A 23,636-nucleotide genomic window follows, 5' to 3' on the forward strand; every position below is an offset into this window, starting at 1 on the left:
ACTACAGACCATTTGGAGATTTTCCATAGTGCCAATTCTCCATACCTTTGTTTAATGATAACATGGCCTTTTGAGTAACAACCTATGCTAAGTCAAAGGTAGGAAAGGATAAACCTGGACATAGACAGAGGGCCAAATTCGACCATCCTTTCTCACAGTTTGGAGTGCCTTATTGCTTGAACAATTGCATTGAAATCAACAGGAACCTCTTGCAGAGTAAGGTTACTACTCAATGAGTGAAATTCAGCCCTGTGCTATCAGCAGAAGCTTATGCACTAGTACATAAGTCCTATTTTGAGGGCATAAGAGGGACTTAAATGGTGCACAAGTGTGGTGCTGGTTCTCTGCACAGGGGTCATTTTCACCCTAGAAAATGGGGAGCTAATAATTTAAACACTCATTAATTCAAGAATGGTTTATTCCATGTATTGTATGATGGCATCCAATTTATCGCACAAATAAGAATTTCCACATAAAAATCTGCATGAGTGGTTACATTAAAGTGTATTAAATGCTCAGTGTTATTCACAGATTTCTGATGGCAGCAAGTTAAACAACTGCAGTTATTTATTTATTTGCATTTACACATATCACCTACTGAACATTCACATATGCATGCAGTCATTCCCACACTGGAGTTTCTTACAGCATAGCTTCAAAATGAGAAGGCATGTGCTTTGGCTGATTTGTGCCTGAATGCATGCAAATATATGCAAATATACAAGCAGCTCTTTTTTTCGGTCTGAGAATGTTGGCAGGTATGTCGACGTGATGCAAGTGAAAGGAGGTAACCAAGAGGTAGGGAGGGAAAGGTTTGAGGAAGGCTAAGAGTTACAGCAATCTGTAATTACAATACCTATAGCAACAAGGAGTCTGGTGGCACCTTAAAGACTAACAGATTTATTTGGGCATAAGCTTTCGTGGGTAAAAACCTCACTTCTTCAGTTGCATCTGAAGAAGTGAGGTTTTTACCCACGAAAGCTTATGCCCAAATAAATCTGTTTGGTGCCACCAGACTCCTTGTACAGACTAACACGGCTACCCCCAATACTTAATACCTATAGCAGTGTTTCTGAAGAGCTTTAGTCTAAACCTGCTAAACATTTGGCTAAACGTTCTTTTTCAAAACTCCTAAGTAACTTATGAGCCTAAGTCTCAGTGCAAATCACTAGTGATTCCCAATATAACAGCATCATTCAAGAGGGACACACTGAGCGCTAATGTTCAAAAAGCGAAGGCTGAAAGAGTCACTCTCAGAGACGCATGCGCCAATAGCTAAGTTGCTGGGACTCAGGCTCCTAAGTCATGTAGATGCTGCCAAAAAACGAAAATAAAAAAACGAAACTAAAATGATCCTTTACCTTTCTGTTTACGCTTGTTAAAAATTCATTTGTGCTACAATGAGACGATAGCGAGGTACAATCAAAATGCTTTCTAGTCAACTTATTAAATATAATTAACGAAAATTACCATCTGTGATACTGATTGTCAGAATGTCACCTTTACTCCCCCTCATTTCTATCGACTCAAAAGAGACATTATTTTCAGTCTACGATTGCATAGCAACCCACAAATCTTTTCATAGAAAGAATCTACTACTATACACATTCCGCTAAGAATGTTACTATGAATATTCTCCATTCATGCTTTGGGCCTTATTCCTGCAATGAATTCCACTGTGTCCACAGTGGAAGCCCACAGTGAATGGGCAGACTGGAGCTTCCCTACATTCTGTTGATTCCCCAATGCCATGTTGGTCCTTTGGGACCATTGGCAACCCCCAGACTGCTCTAAATTACATGGGACTGGAATAACACAGAGTGATCTGAGGATTTGAGAGAGTACAGAGATGAGCTCCTGCCACCTTTTCACCCATCTATGCCCTGTGCTCCTTGGCTGCAGCTGAGATGGATCTAGCTTCTTGTATTTTAATGCTTTCAGGACCATAATTCCTGCTATGATTGACAGTGTTGTATAGATTATTCTGACCGGAAATATTGAATGAGCATCCTGAATGTTGGTCACTATTCTGGGTAATTTCCTCGGTTAATTTTAACGCATTTTAAATGAAATAGATGCCTGAAAACAAAATCCAACAGGCCTTTCTTCTTCAGACTTTTGATTTTCTGGGTTACTTTTAGCATCAGTTGGGGCACATGACTGACAGTCTAGGTTTGATGCTGATGATTTTGCCATTGTGATTAATCTAACTAAACTAATTAAGTAGATTAGATAACATGTCACCATGTTCGCCAGTAATCATTACCTGTCTTCTGTAGGACAAAGTGATTTCCTGCACTCTTAACTGCATGATTAGAGCTGCAAAATCCCATTAGTCATTGCACATACTGTAGGAGGATAATCCTAAGAGAAGAGAAGAACTCAAATGATCAGCCGGGTCTGTTATTTTTATATACAGGAACTGTTGCTAAATTAAGTTTTCTGAATGCTAAATGGAATATGTGGGTTAGATTCTCAGCTGTTGTAAATCAGTGCTGCTGTATTGACTTCAGTGGAGTTATGCTGACCTACACCAGCTGAGGATCTGGTCCTGTATTTTTATCCTTGTGAGCATTTGTTTTCCCCTCTTACAGTCAGAAGCATGATACGCAAGCTTTCAAGTGTGGCTACTTCAATATTCTCATGCAAAATACTGAAGAACAGAATTGATAGTAGCTTCATGGACAAGAGGAATTTTCTCTTTAGAGGTCTTCGGTTCAGACGTACTCATAGACTTTAAGGCCTGAAGGGACCATCATGATCATCTAGTCTGACCTCCTGCACATGGCAGGCCACAGAACCTGACCCATCCACTCCTGTAATAGACCCCTAACCTCTGGCTGAGTCACTGAAGTCCTCAAATCATAACTTAAAGACTTCAAGTTACAGAAAATCCACCATTTAAACTAGTTTAAACCTGCAAATGACTCGTACGATGGTGAGCGTAACTTAGTGGCTACTGCACATTTGCACCCTACAGTTCATTACTGAAGCCTTTGGTTTTTCATAGATTTTAAGGCCAGAAGGAGCAGTTAGATTCTGACCTCCTACATAACAAAGGCCACAGAATGTCACCCAGCAATCCTTGTAATTGAGCCCAACAACTTGTGGCAAAACTTTTAGAAAGTCGTTCAGTCTTGATTTAAAGACTTCAAGTTTTTCTGAAAGGAGGTGTCTTATCAGGAAACCAAGGCAAAACCCTGTCTGAACTGGCAGGTGATCTAGGATCTGGCGTTTCGACGGCAGGTAACAAATGCTGACGTGACTCTCCCTTTCTTCAGCAAATGCCTGACCTGCCAACAAATATAAAGACTTAAAATATAAAATATAAAGACTGTTTACGTCATGTAAAATTGTGGATGGATGTGCATATGGCGGATGTATATGATCCCATTGTCAATTAGAACGTGCTCCAGTAACCTTTTCACACATGAAGGCATTGTAACTTAATCTTCTGTCAGTATTTGTTTTCATAACACAAGAGTTATGTGCTGACAGTTCTCTATGATCTCCAGAGCATCCATTCATACTTCTGTTATGCTCCTTGGCTATGGAATTGCCAAAGTAGGCAAATGTCCTTTGTGTAGGCATATGCCGATATGCACTCCATCCATGCATGTACAGTGGAGACCCAAATTTGCTGTAACAGAGGAGAGCCTATCTGGCATAATAGCTAGCCCTATTCACTTGGGAATGGTGACCAAGGCTTTCTTCACCTGATATAGCTGCAGGGAGAACTGTGCGTGTGTGAGAGAGAGGGGACGGCCTCTGGGATGACCCTCATTGGCTTCAATAGGCCATGGATTAGGTCCTAATTGTGGGAAGCCACTGTAGCAAGACTAGTTCTTCTTTACTCCAGCTGGGAACAACCACAACACTGGAGTTGTAAATTCTTCTTTACTCTTTATGGAGCAGTGACAATTTCTTTCCTCCTCCCCTGTTTAGATAGAACAGAGGAGGAGGGGGACGGGAGAATCCCTTTGAAATACTGTATTTAGGCCAAGATTTTCAAAAGTGACTAGTGATTTTCAGTGCCCAACTTGACAAAGGAGCCTGATTTTCAGAGGGTGGTTGCTCAGCATTTACTGAAAATCAGGGCCCTTTAAAAGGTCTCAAGTTGAACCCCTGAAGATGGAAGTACCCCAAATCAACAGTCACTTTTGAAAATCTGGGCCTTAAAGCCTAGCTGATGGATGGTAATTGCTGGGGGTCTGGAGGGTCAGCACAGTGGACTCTCCACTATGAGTGGAATGAAGGTCCATTGTTTCAGAGCCTTTCAATCGGGGAATTTCAGTAGCAAAATTTCACTATAACTGAATTCTTTCTTTCTATAAAGGTACATGATGTCTATGTTTAATAGGCAGTTATAAAGTAATAAGAGTTACAAAGTATAAACTGTATGTAATGTTTACCCGATCGCCAGCCTTTCCTGACTGTGCCATGTGAATTGCCTGGTCGTTGTCTAAGTTTCGGATGCTTGGGTCTGCCCCATGGTCCAGGAGCAATTTGATAATTTCTTCCTGATTTTTGTCCTGATAAAGAGCAGCTGCCATGTGCAAAGCTGTGTTACCATGAGCCTAACACAATGAAAAAAAAACCACAACACCTTACAGTCCATCGTTCAATTGTACCTTTCAGTTCCCCGCAAAAATACTTTCAGTTTTAAAAAGGTACCCAAAAAATGGAAAACCATCAATTAGAGATGAAGAGGCCAGAAAATATTGTTTGCCTGAGGGTATCCCCATTATCTGCTACTTATATATGCCTATTCTAAACACCACAGCTCAATAGACCTGCTACAAAGTTGGGAAAACAGTGCTTCTAAGAGTTGGTGGCTTTTGATGCTTTAAGAACGGATACCTGGCTGTAGCAGTACTTCAGAGGCCAGCAAAAGACACCTGACTAGCAATGTGCCCAATGAGCCTGCAGACTTCTGCAGAACCATATCTTGTTAGGTGGCAGGGGCCAGATAAGCTGTTTGCAAAAAGAGAAGGGCGTAGTCCATATAAAGTGCCTTGTAGAAGGAAGTTGAAGGGCTAAAGAAAAGTCACTTATCAAGAAACTAACTTTACATAGAGAAAGTAAAATCTGGTGCCACATGGATGCACTACACACAGTTGTGCGATGGCATCATAGCTGAAAATGATGGGCCTGATTCTCATTTCCAGTAACACCTCTTTACACTGCTCTGCCATGCACATTAAGGCCTCCGCCAGAAGAGTGTAAAAGGGCCTTAGTGGAAATGAGGATCAGGAACAATATTTAATGGATTATATTTGGAGCTAAAAGACATTGATTTCCTGGCCACTGGGCCTTTCCTGTTTCAAAAAAATGCAAGTCCCAGCCACCTTGCCTGTTACTGCTAGAGCGCTTCCAAGTTCCAGATCACTGGGTAAGTGTCCTCAGTGGAACTTACTGCAAAACACTCAGATTAGAAGTGATCCACCTGGAAAGTGGCCAGTTTTTGAAGGGTTACTGCTGTCCATGTATCTCTATGTAATATTAAGAATATATGCTAGGACTGTATATATAGAGGGGCTCAGGTACTGGAGCAGGTGAAAGAAATCACACCTGTCATTGGCCCCAACTCTGGAAAGCATCCTATTCAGGACAGCATGTAAGCCTGTGCTTAATTTTAAGCATGTGCTTAAGTGCCATGAAAAGCAATGGGATTTAAGAACACGCTTAAGTGCTTTCTTGGGTCCTTCTACATAAGCATTCTTAAAAATGGAAAAAAAAAAAAATGTAATTCCTTGCCAGGTCGGTAGGTGGCCTGAGACTGAGTTCTGTAACCGGAGAGGAACTCGATCACAGTTATCAGACAGGACAGGACAAACGCTGTAACGCTGCACAGCCAGAAGAGTCAATAGAATTGGTGACGAAGGACTAATAAAAGAAATATAGATGGCAAGGGATTAATTTATTAAAGATTCTATGATACTAATAATATATTTAACCAGCCCCATAACTTTTATTTTTCAAATCATCATGTATTCATCACAGATGGGGCTCTGTTGAGTTTGTATGATCATCTCCCCTGCTGTGGTTCTATTTATTAACTGATGAAATAACAAATACTACTACTTAGCTATTACACAGTGATACGCCGTTGCCGTTATTTTATGAGCTCAGTTGGAAAGGGGATGACATTGAAAGGTACGGGACACAAATGCTAACCAATTTTAGAAGGAGTGGCTAGTCATTTTTTTTCCACGTGCACCAGTGATGCAGAAGATATTCGGAAACACACCTCTAAATAGCAAACAAATATGAATTCTTAAAAGCTTTTCTTAGGGATACAAGTTATTTTTACAAGTTCTGAATCAGCAAATCTGTTATGTCAACTTTACCATCCTATAAAACAAAATGACTGTTACTTAGCTATTTATATGGCTATTTATATGGCTTTTCAAGAAAAAACGAAGCACCTGTGTTTATATGCTGTATCTTTGACAACAGTCTTGAGGCAGAAACATTGGTATCTTCAGAAACCAAGCATTAAGCTAGGCAAATAAGACTCTTAACTTTATAAAGCCTGAGCTGTCATTAAAGCCTTTGCATTCGCTGTAATGGAAGTTGGATTAGGGACACTATAGGCTAAATGATGCCTATAGTGGGACAAGGGATAGAGAACACAAGAAGCCTTCTCTCCTATTGCACAGAGGCATGATCTTATGGCTTAATGGAGGGAGCATTACTATTCACTTCAATGCATGCAGGATCAGACCTTTGGTGCACAAGAGACTGGTGACTCTAGTGCCCGCTGTGGCACTAGATTACACACACAGGGTGGGGTGGCTGGGGAGAAGACAGGGTCATGCTGTGCAATACTCCCCACCCCTTTGCATTAGCCAGAGGAGCAGAGCGGCTGCTGTACCTTGTAACAAGGTGCACCAGTAATTTCTGCCATGTGCTCCCCCCCAGCATTGCCAGAGGTATTATGCCCGTCTCGCCAGCACTCCTACTGGGAGTACTTCAGGGCTGCACCCTGGAGGCACAGTGGGCTCATCATCTCATCCTCCTCCAAACTGCGCTGAGGTTCAGTATTTGCTGCATACTCGGCCCTGGGATGGAGTTCAGGGTCTCCAAGCCCCTCTGCACTTTTGAGAACTCCTCCAAGCTTCCAGGGAAACTGTTAATGTTACTGACTTTGTATTGGGTAGATCACTGAATTTCCACACTGTAGCAAGTAAAGAGTCAGACCCATCGAGGCAGGAGATCATCGAAAGTGGCAGCTTTCACTCAGATTTTACTCAATATCCCAGTGAAGCTGGCATTTGCATACATAGGTATGATCTTGAATCATAGCCAGGATCCCAACAAACAAAGCAACCAAGTTAAAAACTTGCCAGTGCACTTCTTCCCTGATCCAAGACCCACTTGCTAGGCCTCTGAATCCTATCTATCTACCCACCTACTCCCTCACCTCCCCATCCATCCATCCATCCATCCATCCATGTCTTATAAGGTTAAGACAGAGCCCATTAAAGTCAGTAGAAACATTCCCACTTCTTTCACTGAGCTTTGGATGTGGCCTCTGGCCTATAGTATCTGAGTATTCCCTTAAGAAGCCTTGTCCCGGATCTCACTGGCTAGTAAATATTGCAAGGATATTTCTTTCAGTAAACTGCTAAACATAAATGGAAGAAAGTCAGACAGGAATCTTATGGGACTCTCTAGACGCTCACTTGGGTGCTTTAGAAAGAGCATGGAAGGCCTTGACTGCACCGGGGGCCAAGGCGGATGCAGTTGTGAAGAAATAAGAGCAGAAGCTGAACAGCGTGCAGAAACTTAAAAGAAATTAGAGCAAACTGAGGGCCAGGTGTGGGCTCAAATTCTTCACATTCTTTAACTACAGGAAAGACAAGAGGACAACGATTTAATCTTTTTTTTTTTTTTTTTGGAAATAATGGTTATCGGAGACACAGCAGTGCAGCTGAAGACTCCAGATGATCCTATCAATGTAGAAAGAGCCTACAGGATTATTATCAGGAGACAGTGTCAGATACCAGAACCCCATGGACAAGTTATTGCCTGTGCAATGAGTCCTAAGAGATAAAGGGAGAATGATGCAAAAAAGACCAGGGTGTTTCAAAAAATTAAGGGTAAGGAGGGAGACTGTTCTTTACAGATCTTTGTCCCGCCACACAGAGCAAAAGGCACGTGCCATTCCCCGTCAAACAGAACTTTATAAGACAAAACGTGCAAGTGTCACTTGTGCATCCACAAAACTGAGCGCCGGGTTAATTGAACTGAATAACATCTTCTCTCATGCTGAATCCTTTGGAGAACAGTTAAGTAAACTAGACAAGGACATGCGTTTGACAAAGAGGGTATTCACCAATGAAAGCTCATGCTCCAATACGTCTGTTAGTCTATAAGGTGCCACAGGACTCTTTGTTGCTTTTTATCGACAAGGAGAATTCCTCAATAAGGCCACATTCAAAAGTCAGAGGCTGACATGATGGTAGGAAGCCACACTTCAGAGTACTCAACATATGGCAGTGAGTTTCTGCTGTTGGATCTGTGTGTTTATAAGCCCAGATCCTCAGCTGGGGTAAATGGAGCTACATAATATTTAACGGTACAGCTTTCTCCCAGTCTCTGTATCAAACCACGTTCATTTCTGGACATTAGATGAATAACTCCCTTCCCCCCTTTCTTCAGAGCTGATGACAAGTGCTGAAAATGTACACTGAGTCTAAACGAATCTACCACTAGTGGTGATGATTTGGTGCTAGGTGTTGTCCCAGATGTCACTCTATGGGGAGAAACGTTGCAATACGGAGTTCAGCTGGATTGCTAATATGCTTGCTGGATGTGAAACATAATAAATAAGAAGGTTTTTAAAAAAGGCTGTGTAGTAGGTCCTAGCCGGGGCTCGACCCTTCCGGGCAGGAGGGGAGCCACACCGACTCACTACTCTGGGAATAAGCAGTCAGTTAGTCCTGAAACTCCGGCTCTTTGGTGCAGAGTCGGAGCAACCACAGTTAAAGCTCAGGAGCCCAGGCCCTGGATCAGGGCGGGGCAAACACAGTTAGCTCAGACCCTTGCTTGCTGGGCTGAGCGGGCAAATAGTTCAGAGCCCAGGCCCTGGATCAGGGCGGGGCAAACACAGTTAGGCTCAGGTCCTTATGGCAGGGGCTGAGCGGGTAAATAGTTCAAAGCCCAGGCCCTGGATCAGGGCGGGGCAAACACAGTTAGGCTCAGGCCCTTGTTGCAGGGGCTGAGCGAGCAAACAGTTCAAAGCCCAGGCCCTGGATCAGGGCGGGGCAAACACAGTTAAGCTCAGGCCCTTGTTTGCAGGGGCTGAGCGAGCAAATAGTTCAGAGCCCAGGCCCTGGATCAGGGCGGGGCAAACACAGTTAGCTCAGGCCCTTGTTGCAGGGAGCTGAGCGAGCAAATAGTTCAGAGCCCAGGCCCTGGATCAGGGCGGGGCAAACACAGTTAGCTCAGGCCCTTGTTGCAGGGAGCTGAGCGAGCAAATAGTTCAGAGCCCAGGCCCTGGATCAGGGCGGGGCAAACACAGTTAAGCTCAGGCCCTTGTTGCAGGGAGCTGAGCGAGCAAATAGTTCAGAGCCCAGGCCCTGGATCAGGGCGGGGCAAACACAGTTAAGCTCAGGCCCTTGTTGCAGGGGCTGAGCAGGCAAATAGTTCAAGGCCCAGGCTTCTGTAGCCGAGCGTTGGGTGAGGGGGAAGCCTGCCACCCGTACGGAGGGTGGCAGGGGGGAACGCAGGCCCACCCACTCCACTGCGTTCCAGCCCGGGGCCCTAACAGCGGTTGCTGCCGCTGCTGGTCAGTGGGGTATCCAGACCGCAACACACTGACATAGGCTCACACTCAGTTGCAGCCGGACCGGGGTCGGCTACCCCCGGGCTACTTCCGTGATCCCCCTCACAGCCTACCTCGGTCGTTGCGCCGGGATCGGGCCAGTCCACCTGCATGGGCTCCTCTCTGCCCGGGCTCGGCGGCAAGTCTGGTAGCTCTGCCGGGAAGTCCGGCCAATGGTCCTCAGGCGGCTCCTCTGGATAGCAGCAGGGGCTGAGGGGTCCGGGTCCAGTCTCACCCTCAGGGTTAGCGGGGTTCGGTTCCCAGGGGTTCTCCCAGTGGCGGGCGTGAACGGGCTCCGGCGGCTCCTCCTCGTAGCGGGCCCGGGGTAGCTCAGGCCAGCTAGGGTCTTCGACGGTCTCCCGGCCGGGAGCTCCCGGCCGCACGTCTGCTCCCTGTGGTGGCTGGCCGCCAACTGAGCTCGGGCGGCCGGCCTTTATACTTCCTGTCCCGCCCCTTGACTTCCGGGGGGCGGGGACAGGCGGTGGTGGCCCCACCCACTCTGGTGCCGGCACGTGGGCTCCCTCTTCTGGGCAGGAGGGGAGCCACACCGACTCACTACAGGCTGAGACAGCCTGAACAGATTGAGTCGGATCGTTGGCTGGCATAAATGAGCGTAGCTGTACTGAAGCCTACAGAACGGCACCCGTTTAGACCAACTGAGGATCTGCCCTGATGTCTAGCTGCTAGGCAAGCCATTAGGAGTAAAAACTCCAGGAAATATGTCCAGGGGATGGTCTCTAGTAAAGTATAAATGTCATGACGTTCGTTCACAATAACCATTGCCCAGAGCCTGGGTTAACTGGCTTAGGCTCAGGGAGCTCACACAACGGGGCTAAAAATAGCAGTTGTAGATGTTACCACTTGAGCCGGTGCCCAGGCTCTGAGACCTCCCACGTCGCCAGGTTTCAGAGCCCAGACTCTAGGCCAAGCAGGAACGTCTACGCGGCTATTTTTAGTTCTGTAGTGTGAACCTGAGACAACTGACCCAGGCTCTGACTCACTGCCGTGGGTGGTTTGGTTTTTTTGCCGTGTAGACATCCTCTTAGAGGTTTGGCATCAGCGCAAGCTGTACTAGGCTGATTTCCTTGTATTTCTCCTGAAATGCAACTTTGGGTCACTGCTTTCATCGGCTGCTGTATGTCACTTCTTTATCTCCCCTTTTGGTTTCCAGGAACTGGAAATGTGCGGTAAAATATTTACATTCTCCAAGCTCAAAGTTACAGCTAGTTGTCACCATGAACAACTTCACTGCTCTGTGACAAAATAGACACACGGTTCTGAGACTTGCTTCAAGGGTGTAAATAATTTGGAGAGAAAACGATTGTGCTGGTGGTCCTTGGAATGAACCCTAAGCAGCAGGGGTGTTTCCAAGAGTCTGTCTCCATACTGTGGATGGCACAGGTGATGGGGGAGACACGCAGACTGAAACGCGCCGCATTATACTGCTGACCCACAGCATCGCACTGGGCATTGGAACAGCACAATGCATCATTTCAGGCCTCTTTGCTCAACTTGTGACATGATTCAATAATAATTTTCATCCTCACTGAGTAATCACTTTTCTTGCCCTTCCCTTTCCTTCCCAACCCCTTTTCTGCTTGTCTCCCTCACTGCTTGTGTCAGTTACTCACGGCGTGGGCAAAGATCCATGTTTGAATACTACTACAGGTACTCTCAATGCAGTATAGATTTGATGCTCCATGTAGAATGTAAGGCCCAGATTTTTAAAGGTATTTTGGCATTGCAGTACTCAGCACTGCAATGCCTAAAAAATGTGGAAGCCTAAATCTCATTTTCAAAGGGGATTTAGGCACTGAGAGCCTAAATCCCATTGACTGTCTATGGGATCGTGGCTCCTAAGGGGCTAAATCCTTTCTGAAAATGAGATTTAGGCTCCTAAATACTTAGGCATTGCAACACCTAGCGCCACGACACCTAAATACCTTTAAAAATTCGGGCCAAAGCTTTCTGGGGCAGGGATTGCCATTTTATTATGTGTGTGTAGGGCATCGAGCACAATGGGGCACTGATCCCCAATGCAAAACATTCCTGAATACAGTCCATGCAGCCAGTACTCAATCCTCCTTCAAATCCCTCTTTAAGGCTTACCTCTGCTGTGCTGCTCACAAAAACCTGCCTACTGTTTATGCCTAAGAAGGTGACAAGCTACAATTGTCCCTCTTCCCCTTCCTTCTTTTTCTAGTTCCTTACTTCTACTAACGCCCCTGTTCCTGCCATCCTACCTTACTCCCAATTTTAAAAAAATAAAATAAAAGATGCAACAAAACACGTAGCTAACAAAGCAGTGGGACTTCCTCCCCATCTTCCTCTGCTTGTATGTTCTATCCTCATCCCCAGATCTGTCACCTGTTTGTAGGTTATAGTCTCATCCTCATACCATTCATCTGTTTTGTGTCTTCTAGGCCCTGACTCTGAAAGTACTGAGGAATATGCTTAACATTCACCACATGGGTAAAGGCCCTTGACTTCAATGGAATTTAAGCATGTGCTTAAAATTAGGCATGTGCTTAAATGCTTGTCTGACTAGGGCTGCTTTTCCTGAATCAGAGCCTTAGACTGTAAGCAGGGAATATCTCTCATCTTTGTTGATACAGCTCCTAGTACAAGGGGATTCCAAACCCAATCCGGGTATGTGAGTGTTACAACAGCAATACAAATTACGTTATTTTATTCATGGTCAAAATGTAAATCTCCGTACTCTGTTTCTTGCATTAGCTTCCTGCATAATGCCTTCTAGAAAATATTACCTGCGATATGTTTTATAAATGGAAACAGGATACACAGGTTCAAGGTAGCTTTGAAAAGTTGCACAGTCCATTGACTTCCTGTGTTTAGTTTGGATAGTTTGCCATATCTGCATGCAAAAATCTTTTCCTGTGAAATCCAATTGTTATATTGCTTTCCAGTTGAACATCCCATGTCTTATGGTTCATGCAAATTAGGCACCAGTACCAGCCCTAACTCACCTTACTGTTGACAAAGTCCTCAGACATGAAAGCATTTAGTTCTAAGAAGTACTTGAGCAGGGAGATGTTCCCATCCTGTACCGTGTAATGAAGTACTGTCTTGTTGCTTTTAACATCCTGTTAGAAAAACAACAACAAAGCGTTTGCAGAAGAGCTTAGCATGTTATGTAAGTAAGCTGGAGAAGACTAAAGGCTAGCTGCTCAACTGCTGTAAATCAGCACTGACTTCTGGAGAATTACGCTGATACAGGATTTGGTCCTGAACATGCAACAATAAAATAATTGTAGAATAAATTATCTGAAAGCCCCTAAATTCTCAGCCAGTATGCCACTGGCCAACATTTCATGATCATGTAGTTGAAAAAGGATGAGGCTCCATATTTATTTCACTTGGTAATATAGTGCCAACACATCTCTGCTTTAATCTCTGTGATACGAATTTAGTACGGCCATCCCATTCAGCTTATATATACAAAAAAGGCCTTCCACAAAGGGTCCCGTAAGAATTACCTCTGTTACCCTGTAATAAGCCTTGTGTATCATGGGAGGAGGAGATGAACACAGAGAGGAAACTTGAGGGACTAGGGAATCTCTCTCTCTCTCTAATAAATAATACAAATGATAATAATAATACCTATCTTTTATATATTAATTGAAATAGGGTTTATGTGAGGTTTAAGTGATGCAAAGACCTTGTGTTGGACCTTTGCACAGGAGTGAATTTTACTCTGCTTCGAGATTGTGAAAAGGAAGATGTAGAAGTTTAATCGATAAAATAATAATAATAGAAGAAGAGTGCAGCCTTCCAAAGTGTGCCTTTTGCCATAGAATAATCTGGTCAGGAATACTTTGTTTATGAAATACTGCACATGAAATAGCTGCATCACACACTGCATCACTCACTATGAAATCCGTGATACCGACTTGACTAGACAAATTAGAAGATTGGGCCGAAAAAAACCTGATGAGGTTCAACAAGGACAAGTGCAGAGTCCTGCACTTAGGACGGAAGAATCCCATGCACTGCTACAGACTAGGGTCCGAATGGCTAGGTAGCAGTTCTGCAGAAAAGGACCTAGGGGTCACAGTGGACGAGAAGCTGGATATGAGTCAACAGTGTGCTCTTGTTGCCAAGAAGGCTAACGGCATTTTGGGCTGTATAAGTAGGGGCATTGCCAGCAGATCAAGGGACGTGATTGTTCCCCTTTATTCGACATTGCTGAGGCCTCATCTGGAATACTGTGTCCAGTTTTGGGCCCCACACTACAAGAAGGATGTGGAAAAATTGGAAAGAGTCCAGCGGAGGGCAACAAAAATGATTAGGGGTCTGGAGCACATGACTTATGAGGAGAGGCTGAGGGAACTGGGATTGTTTAGTCTCCAGAAGAGAAGAATGAGGGGGGATTTGATAGCAGCCTTCAACTACCTGAAGGGGGGTTCCAAAGAGGATGGAGCTCGGCTGTTCTCAGTGGTGGCAGACGACAGAACAAGGAGCAATGGTCTCAAGTTGCAGTGGGGGAGGTCCAGGTTGGATATCAGGAAAAACTATTTCACTAGGAGGGTGGTGAAACACTGGAATGCGTTACCTAGGGAGGTGGTGGAGTCTCCTTCCTTGGAGGTTTTTAAGGCCCGGCTTGACAAAGCCCTGGCTGGGATGATTTAGCTGGGAATTGGTCCTGCTTTGAGCAGGGGGTTGGACTAGATGACCTCTTGAGGTCCCTTCCAACCCTGATATTCTATGATTCTATGATTCTATGATTGGAAAAGTCAATTTTATTGCAATTACATCTCAACTTGTTGGTGACAGGGCATCTTACAACCATCTCAGTCTGCCCCACTTCTATTGCTATTTTTTAAAGTTTTCAATGTGTGAACTCGAGTTTGTTGAAAAACAGGTTGTTGGCTCTGCAACCGTTTTGTTCCAGAATTTTTTCATTGAAATTTTTCAGCCAGTTTTTGCAGGAACATAATGTATAGAGTTTAACAACTAGAACGGACAGAAATGTTACATTCTAGAACCGGACTCCTGTTTTGGAGACATCCATCGGATTCCCTAGTGCTGCTGCTACATTATAGTGTGTGACGGGGCACATGTGCCCCACACGTACTGCAAGGGTTAGCTCTACTCTCTGGGCCAAGGAGGCCCTGTCCCTGCAGCCCCCCTGGGCATGCTCCGGCTGGAGACCAGATATAAAAGGGAGCACCTTGGCTCATTCAGGGTGGACCGCTGAAGAGGGAAGACACATGTTGGAGCCCCAGCCTGGGAACCGTGGAAGCCCCAGATGGTGGAAGCCCGGGACGCTGAGACTCCGGAGGACACCCAAGGAGTGTCAGAGCTGCTGGGAACTGCATTGACCGAAGAGCCAAGAGACCCTGGGGATGCTGCATCAGGAACAAGGTAAGAAGTAGCTCAGGGGGACTAGTTATTGCACTGTGTGGGGTCAGCATGTTTCAGGTGGATTCCCCACTGACGGGCATACTTGCCACTGACAGGGCCCTGAGCTGTGACCCAGTGGAGCAGGGAAGACTTGGGTCCCCCTACCTAGGCGTCACACTCCACCCAGGTGGCGGCCCTCTCCCCTAACCGGCAGTCAGGCCAAATAGTCCTACTGAAGAGGGCCATTATACAGTCTCTGGCCATTGGGCTATGCAACCCTGAGAGAGGGCAGCTAGACTGACTCTGGCCATTGGACCATGAAGCCCTGCTGAACTGGGCAGCCCTATTGACTCTGGCCGCTAGGCCACACAGCCCTGAGAGAGGGCAACCATATTGACTTTTACCCCTAGGCCAAGCTATTCCAAGACAAGGGATGGTTGTATAGACTCAGCCATAGGACCATCATTACCCCCAGCCCGTTCCAAGAAGAGACAGGGCGCACTTGCTCCGCGACACGGTGTAATCAGTAATTCAACCACAGAAAGCAACAATGTTCGCTCCTTACTCGGCTGTGGATGGAGGCTCCCATCTGCACCAGAAGGTGGATACATGATAGCACCTCCTCACTCTGGTACTGAAGTTCTTTTCTCTGTTCCTCGGTTAGTGTAAGGTGACATTGCTGCTCTCGGAACAGGGAATTATGGGACAGAACAGCACAGTGAAGTGGGGTATGGCCTAAAAAAAAAGGAAATAAGGTTAAAATGGTTTCAATAAAGAGTTGATTTAAATAAAGTGTAAAATAAATAAATAAGACATCTTTGGCTCCTTTCACCCTGAGTGACTTCACAGTTATGACAAAAGTGGTTTCATGAGAGACACAGGTCTCACATATATAGTCTGAGGTGCCCCAAAGACACATAGGCCTCAAGGGAGAGGGAAATCACAGAATGGATCTCTAACCCAGATTTTAAATGCTAGTTTCAATGGTAGCCAAAGCGAATCTTTACATATTGAGAAGAGTTAACTCCCTAAGTTGTTCTGGGAGAGCAGGTGGGTGAGGTAGTATCCCGGCTACAACAACACTGCAAACAACAATGTAAGTTGTTCTCTTAAGTCAGGGCTCCCTCTTTTGTCTGTTTCATCTATGTGCAGCATCTTCTCTTAAACCTAGATTGTGAGCTCTGGATGTTTATACAGCGCCTAGTACATGGGGGTCTTGATCTGTGACTGGGGCCTTTTGGCATTACCATTGTACAAAAATCAATCAATCATCATCATCATCATCAGTCATTTGCACTAACTCTGAACCTTTGCTTCATTTTCAGCTCTTTTTCCAACAGTTCCCTCTATTCTGAGAGAATTCCAGGAATATTATTGTGTACAATTAACTCAAAGTAATGAATGGCGAATTGCTTGGGAATACATGAGATGTGATTAGAGACCATAAACCTTAGAACCCATTATATTATATATTATACAGGACTTTGTTATCCATTATGGTCCCAGTTCAGGAAAACATCCCTATTCAGGCAGGGGACATAAACATGTGCTTATCTTGAAGCATATGTTTAAGTATGATTGAATTCTATAGCTTAAGTTCTTTCCTGAAACAGAGCCTATGACGCCAACACTCTCCTTGATATTCTTGCAAACCCAAAATTCATTGAATTCAAATATCTGGGCCCCAAATATCCATTATAATTATTATTTGCTGTGTTGTTGTAGCCGTGTTGGTCCCAGGAACTTCGAGACACAAGGTGGGTGAGGTAAAAGCTTTTTTTTGACCAGCCTCTGTTGGTGAGAGAGACAAGCTTTCAAGCTTACACAGAGTTCTTCTTCAGGTCAGAAGCATTTGAGCTTGTCGTTTTCTGACATGAAGAAGAGCTTTGTGTAAGCCTGAAAGCTTCGCTCTTTCACCAACAGTGGTTGGTCCAGTAAAAAATATTACCTCACCCGCCTCGTCTCTCCATTATAATTATTATTCCTTATTATAATGCCACCATCCAAATCTGCAAAACCAAAATGTGAAAGAGTTAAAACTCAAACTATCTTACCTTCAAAATCCTTCATTTCTAAATCGTACGGGAAACCTAGTGACATAATAACCTAGAGTTGACAAAAGCACAGGAGAATTTAAATTCAACAGAACGCTGTTTATAGCAAAAACCAGTCAAAGCATCCATAAACATTTGTAACATTCCCAGAGCCGACTGACTGGAAAGAATTTCTGTTGATGGCAGAATACAGATGAATCCAATTATATGTTCATGCACTTAGCCTCCGTATTGGAGTTAGTGATTGTTTCAAACCTGTCTATTTTGTCCCAACTGTAGAACTATGGGTGGCCCTTTATTTCATCTTGTCTGGGAATGTTTTCAAGTATTAAAGGTGGCAGCAGGAGGAGAAATAACAGTATTGTGCACTTTTTCGCTTTCTTTATGATGGCTAGAGAAGGCCTATTTTTTTGTGTGTGTGCAGGATAAGGGATTTTTTTCCTGCTTGTTTTTTACTTGGTAATATCAGGAATGTTAAATCTTACCTGTTTTTGCTGGATGTCTAGTTGGAGGATACAGAATTATGGACTGGGAGTTTTCTCAATCCTTAACTGAAGGGATACGGCAGGGGCTGAATCATTAACAAACAGGTTTTTTTCCTTTTGTCGCATATAGGGTGTTTGTTTTTAAAAATATGTTTAATTCAAATAACTTTAGAGAGTAATAATTATAATAATAACCTGTATATCAGTAGCAACTAAAAGCTACAGGCAGAGATCAGGGGCCCTTTCATGCTTAGCGCTGTATGTATGCATAATGGGCTTAATCTTCAGGAAGAGAGATTTAGATTAGATATTAGGAAAAACTTTCTCACTATAAGGGTAGTTAAGCTCTGGAACAGGCTTCCAAGAGAGGTTGGGGAATCCCCATCACTGGAGCTTGTTAAGAACATGTTGGATAAACGCCTGTCAGAGATGGTTTAGGTTTACCTGGCCCTGCCACAATGCAGGTGCCTTGCAGCCTCACATTTCTATGATTCTATGATAACAAAAAGAAAGTCCTTCCCCCAAAAGGCTTACAGAATAAAGGTCACTACTGGGCATGACTGAGAGGCCAGTCACAATCACAAATCAGCTGGGTAAATGTCATTTCCCCTCGGATATTGATGATATCACAATCCTACTGGATCATAGAATTTACCAGGAAAAACAGAGGGAAAAGATTGAATTTCTAATGTAAAAAACATGTAGAACACTTTTGCTCCCTTTAATAATAGCCAAGCTTACAGACCTTCTTTATCCATCATAAAGAAGCAAAGAAGAGCATCAACCCATTTTTCCCCTTTGCCGGTTACCTTAACCATCACTTGAACTTTGGTCATTGATGTACTGAACTGTACTGCGCACTGTACTGTATATGAGAGATGCAGAGGCACTGGGCTCTGCTATTGAATATGCCTGCTAGAGCAAAAGGCAGGATAACTATTGAGCTGTGAATCCTACCCAGAAAGGCTGCACAAAGCCTATCTATGTGGGTCTGTCTATACCAGGGTTCAAACTCAGGCTCAAGCATAACTCCCCTTCCATCAACACACAAATCGTGTTGACCCAGGTTCCCAGGACTCCACTGGGGTGGAGGAACCGAGCCTCAGTCAAGCTGGGATCCTGTTGCTTTGCAGTGTAGATGCAGCCCCATGGGATTCATGCTCCAGGAGCCCGCCAAAAGTATTCCACCATACTGAAGGGCTGGCCTTCTTTGTCCTCTGGACACTTACGTTTTGTGGCCAGTCAAGGTTTCCCGCATTGCATCACGAACTAAGGGCTAGAGCGACCAGATTTCGGGAGTGCACTAGGAAGTCTGGGATATGGGTGGTTGGATTTGGGCCTGCATAATGCAGTGTAGACGCCGGAGTCCCAGGTTGTGTCACTAAAGTCCCACTTAAACCCTTAGAACAGGTCTTAATATAATTCTGTTGAGTTCTATTTTAACAGCTATAAATTTTAGTCAGTGCATCTATGTCAATGATGGTCAAGTACTTCAGCCAACTTTCTTTAGCGCACTCTGCACTGGGTTAACAAACAATATAAACTCAGGCCTTTTAACCCTTCCTGTAACGTGAACGCATGTGTATTTAGAACTATCTTAGAAACCTACAAATAACAAGCTGTCTCCACATATTATCATTTACAGCATAACTTCATTTCCTAAAGATCTGTTGACATTGGCAATGCTCATGTTGTAAAATTTTCATGTGTAGCAATATGGCAGGCTGAAGCAAACATGCCTGCTTGTAATATCTGGGGCAGTATGCAAATGAAACTAATAAAAGCAGTTAAGAATTTCTATGGAAATGAGCATTGTTTGGATTTAATGCAGAGTGCAACATTTGAAAACATTCAGCTCTTTTTTCCCCAGATAGGGTGATATAAAGTGATGCTTCGTACAGGCTCTTCATCTAAAATACTAGAAAGTATAACATTTTCCCTACTTTTGCTGAATAACCTGATTTCCCCATAGCATAGCATCTTAGCTGAGATTTTCAAATATAAATACATGTACTGTGATGACTCATTCAGAACCCTTAATAACATACAGGCATGAGACACTAAGTCTTTGATTGAATTTGGCCCCAATTTCAGAGACACCTGGAATCAGTGCCAACTTTACATAACGTGAATGTGATTTATCCAGATAAAATATTGACACATAGCTCTGAGTTTCCTCCTTATTAATCTCAGTTCATTAAGGGGGAGAAGAAAAGTTCAGAATGAAACCTTAAAAATTCAAGAATTTGCCTACACAGATTGGGGAGCCTGAATATATTTTGCAGCACTTATTTTAAGTGAAAAAGATGCATTTCCATGAAAAAGGGTTCCGTCGGTTTTACAAGTGCCCCACAAACATTCCCTTCAACGGAATCCTCCCAGTCAGATTCAGCACTTTATGAGGCTGCCTGAAAAGAATGTTGTCTTAAGCACTCTGTAAGTTACATATTAACTTCCTATTTATGAATTAACTTAGGGCTGTGTATAAGGCATGGTTAACCAGTGCTGGAATTCAAACGGCCAGAACTAAGGCGATCTTGCAACATTCTTTCATTTACAATGCAGCGCCATCATTAGAGGAACAGCCCTACCGTAATCCTATCATTGTGGGTGCCAGAACTTTGTCAGGGAAGCTGCCTACAGTGTCTGCTGGTATGAATAGAAAGCGAGGTAAAGGTTTCTTTAAAGTTTATTACCAACCGATGATCTACTAAAGGGCCAGATTCCAATACACTCACCCATGTTGGGTAGTATCTTGCTCTGTGAGAAATCCTGTTCAAGTCAATAGGATTTCTGGCAGAATAAAGCTAGGGTGATCATATTTCCCAAAAGGAAAACGGGACACTCCCAGCCACTCGCCCGACTCCCCTTCCCCCCGTGTGAGGCTATTGTCAGTCGGAACCCTGTTGCCTGCTGGAAAACTGCCCCCTTCTCCCCTGCGTGAGGCTGTTGCCTGCTAGAACACTGCTTCCCCCCTCCTCTCACCCCCTCGTGCAGGGCTGGCATCTCTGCTTGCCTCCCCCCTGCAAATTCTTCCTCAGTGCACCCAACTTTTTTGACAAAAGTGGGCATTTGTCCCTTATGCTCTTGCCAACTGATCGAGTCAGCAAGAGCAAACGGAACAAATGCCCACTTTCGCACACACACACACAAAAAGGTCAGGCCAGCTGGGACAGGGCTTAAAAAAGGGACTGTCCCGGCCAAAATGGAATATATGTTCACCCTAAATAAAGCACTATTCAGTGTGAGAAAGTGTATCAGAATGTGGCCATACAACCAGGCAGGCAGAAACACACAGGAAATAATGGCTCGGCAGGTGGCCCACCAAGTTTACTGCTATCGTTAACAGAAGAGATATTCAACAGCACAAAGGGCAGTCAGGTGTCATTGACTTTCAGTAAGAATTGGAGCAAGGGAGCTGATCAATCTGATGGCAATGGAGCTATGACAATTTACGTCAGCTGAGGGTCTGCCATGAATGCCTACTTCCTCTTTGTGCCTTTGAAAAGCCACATCAATAACTCTTGTCTCTATTTATCATTTAAAAAATATATCTGATTTGGCAAACTGTGTAGGGAGCTAGTCTACGTATCCAGGGACCAAATTCTGCTCTCATTCACCATGATATAAATCTGGAGTAACTCTGCTGATTTCAGTGGTGTTACTCCAGATTTACACCTGTGTGCTCCTGATGTGCTCCTATCATTGTTACCTTCTCCCTCCCTGTGACTCCTTCTGTTTGCTACACCCACTTGTTCCATGATGTCTCTTCAGATTGCAAACTCTTCAGGGCAGGAGCTTTCTCTTAGTGTGTTTGTACAGTGCCTAGCACAATAAGGCTCAGGTCTGACTGGAGCCCCGGGCACTACTGCAATGCAAATAACAAACAATAACAACAATAATATGCCTAGATTTCCTCTACCAGGTTTGGAGCTAGCATCCACAACACGAGTAGCAAGATAGTGACATGATACAGCCATCTCCTTTGAAGTGAAGGGCTGACATATTAGGTGCAAGTGGCAAAAAAGACTCCTAATAAAGGACTGGAAAGAATGAAATCAAGCCAAAAGATTTTTACTTAAGGATATATTTACTTCTGAGATGTTCATTTTAGAAACACATCTCTCAATCGATTGTTACATTCACGGCATACAAACAGAGACGTTAGATAAAAACAAAATACTCTTTCTGGAAGGTTGCAGTGTAACACTATTTCTTACAATCCAGAACCTTCACAAGATGAGAACCAAAAACAGAGAGAGACGATGCAGGCTGCTCCGTAAGGCACAGAGACACAACTCACACAGCTTGCTCTAGACTGGCTCTTTGCAGACTGACTGCTGCTAGGCTCAGATTGCATGTTTCATTACAGAGCCCCTTAGCCTGCAAGCAGGACCAGGAAACCCCTGAGAACTGAAATTTTAGCCTGGTTTTCAATACCCTATCCCAATACTGTGATTTCTTTGCACTTCTATATTGCTTGCAATTACAATAAGGAAGCTGTTCCTACCTGAATGACTTGTGCGTATCCATATGTTGCCGCGAGGTGTAAAGCGGATTGCCCTTTATCGTCCACAGCATTGACATCAGCCCCTGTCAGTATCAAATCATAGACTATGGCTGGTTGTCTGGCAGCTACAGCAACCAACAGGGGAGTCTGAAAATAGCAGCAAAACAAATACAATACAAGACTCCAGCAACAGTGAAACTAATAAACAAGAAAATGCTGTGGAGGGGGGAGAAGGACGCCGTGCAGGACCCATGGGATGACTGAGCCCTCACGTTGCCCAAGGATGCTCCTGACAGAGAAGCATGGAGCTCTTGTCTTTGGCAGTGTTCTGAGAAACACAGTGCTCCCTTCTGAGCATAGACAGAGACAGAAACATGCCTGGATAAGGCCCTTTCATGAAACAGTGAAATAAATCCTGTACTTGTCCCCAGGATGAAATTCACCCTTGTTCCGAAGGCTTATGACTCATGTATGGGAGATGTGTTTTTCAGTGGGAATGAAGTGATGCTCAGGACGAGTGCTGGCACAGAGGTGAATTAAATGCTGCAATTCTGGTTTGAGCAGGGTACAATGTCTGCATTACCTTTCCTCTGTGCTCCTTGGCATCTAGTCTTCGCAGCTCTCTCATACGCTCTGCGGCTGCCAGTGTGTATTCCCTCATACCTTTAGCTGCATAAATATGTAGAATTCTAAGACAGTAAATAAAGACACTGATCATTGCCTATCCATGAATCATCCTGAAGATTAATTAACAGTTTTACTGCACAGCACTATCTGGTCTGTGGTTTATTACTGTGAGTGCTGGACTCCAGTAAGGGCATATGGTGTGCACCGAGGGGCCATTTAAAGGTCTGATCTTGAAAACAGACATAGTGCTTGCTACTATGAGTTAAACCTATTGATTTCAATAGCGTGCAGTTTTACTCAATTCTTGCATAGCCTAGTTACAGGCTTTCTTTCAGATGAATGCACTCTACCGGGACTGAGATTCACCCCTGGGCACTGGGCAATTCTTAAGTCCTTCTTAATAGAACCACAATGTTATACTTGCAGGGGTCCAGTAATATTACAGTATTACATTATCCCATGTATAGGCAGTGGACACATGGGTAATACCTGTGCATCAAAAGTAACAATGATCCTCTTTTAAATGATTTCATCTCTAGGATAAATCCAGAATTTCTTGGCAAGGTGGTTCTACCTGTTTTTCAAAGCTAGTGGCTTGAAGGAAAGAATGTTATGTTGATTCCACGGGACAATCAAGTTATAAAATAACAGCAGAAATATTCCTTACAGATTAGGGTTCGTTGGAGCTGAGGTCTCTAATGATGGGGGAAATTCTATTCTTAGGTGCACTTACTTCTGCAGTTTGGATGAAATTCCCCTCTGAA

General features: G+C 44.1%; 1 protein-coding gene across 2 annotated transcripts; it reads right to left on the minus strand.

Moving 5' to 3' along the window:
• Nucleotides 1–406: 406 nt before the first annotated feature.
• On the minus strand, nucleotides 407–22,321 carry LOC128849125 (NF-kappa-B inhibitor delta-like). 2 transcript variants are annotated; one of them, XM_054049486.1, is made up of 6 exons: nucleotides 22,246–22,321; nucleotides 17,251–17,302; nucleotides 15,762–15,931; nucleotides 12,820–12,936; nucleotides 4,413–4,577; nucleotides 407–3,288 (listed from the first exon to the last, which is right to left on the minus strand). In XM_054049486.1, the coding sequence occupies exons 2-6, from the start codon at nucleotides 17,294–17,296 to the stop codon at nucleotides 2,950–2,952; spliced, it is 837 nt and encodes a 278-aa protein (XP_053905461.1). In that variant the 5' UTR covers nucleotides 17,297–17,302; nucleotides 22,246–22,321; the 3' UTR covers nucleotides 407–2,949. The 2 variants fall into 2 exon arrangements, with proteins under 2 accessions (XP_053905461.1, XP_053905462.1); XM_054049487.1 differs by having other exon boundaries at nucleotides 3,139–3,293.
• Between the last annotated feature and the right edge of the window lie 1,315 nt (nucleotides 22,322–23,636).

The sequence above is a fragment of the Malaclemys terrapin genome, chromosome 15 (assembly GCF_027887155.1).
Source record: "Malaclemys terrapin pileata isolate rMalTer1 chromosome 15, rMalTer1.hap1, whole genome shotgun sequence".
NCBI lineage: Eukaryota > Metazoa > Chordata > Testudines > Emydidae > Malaclemys > Malaclemys terrapin.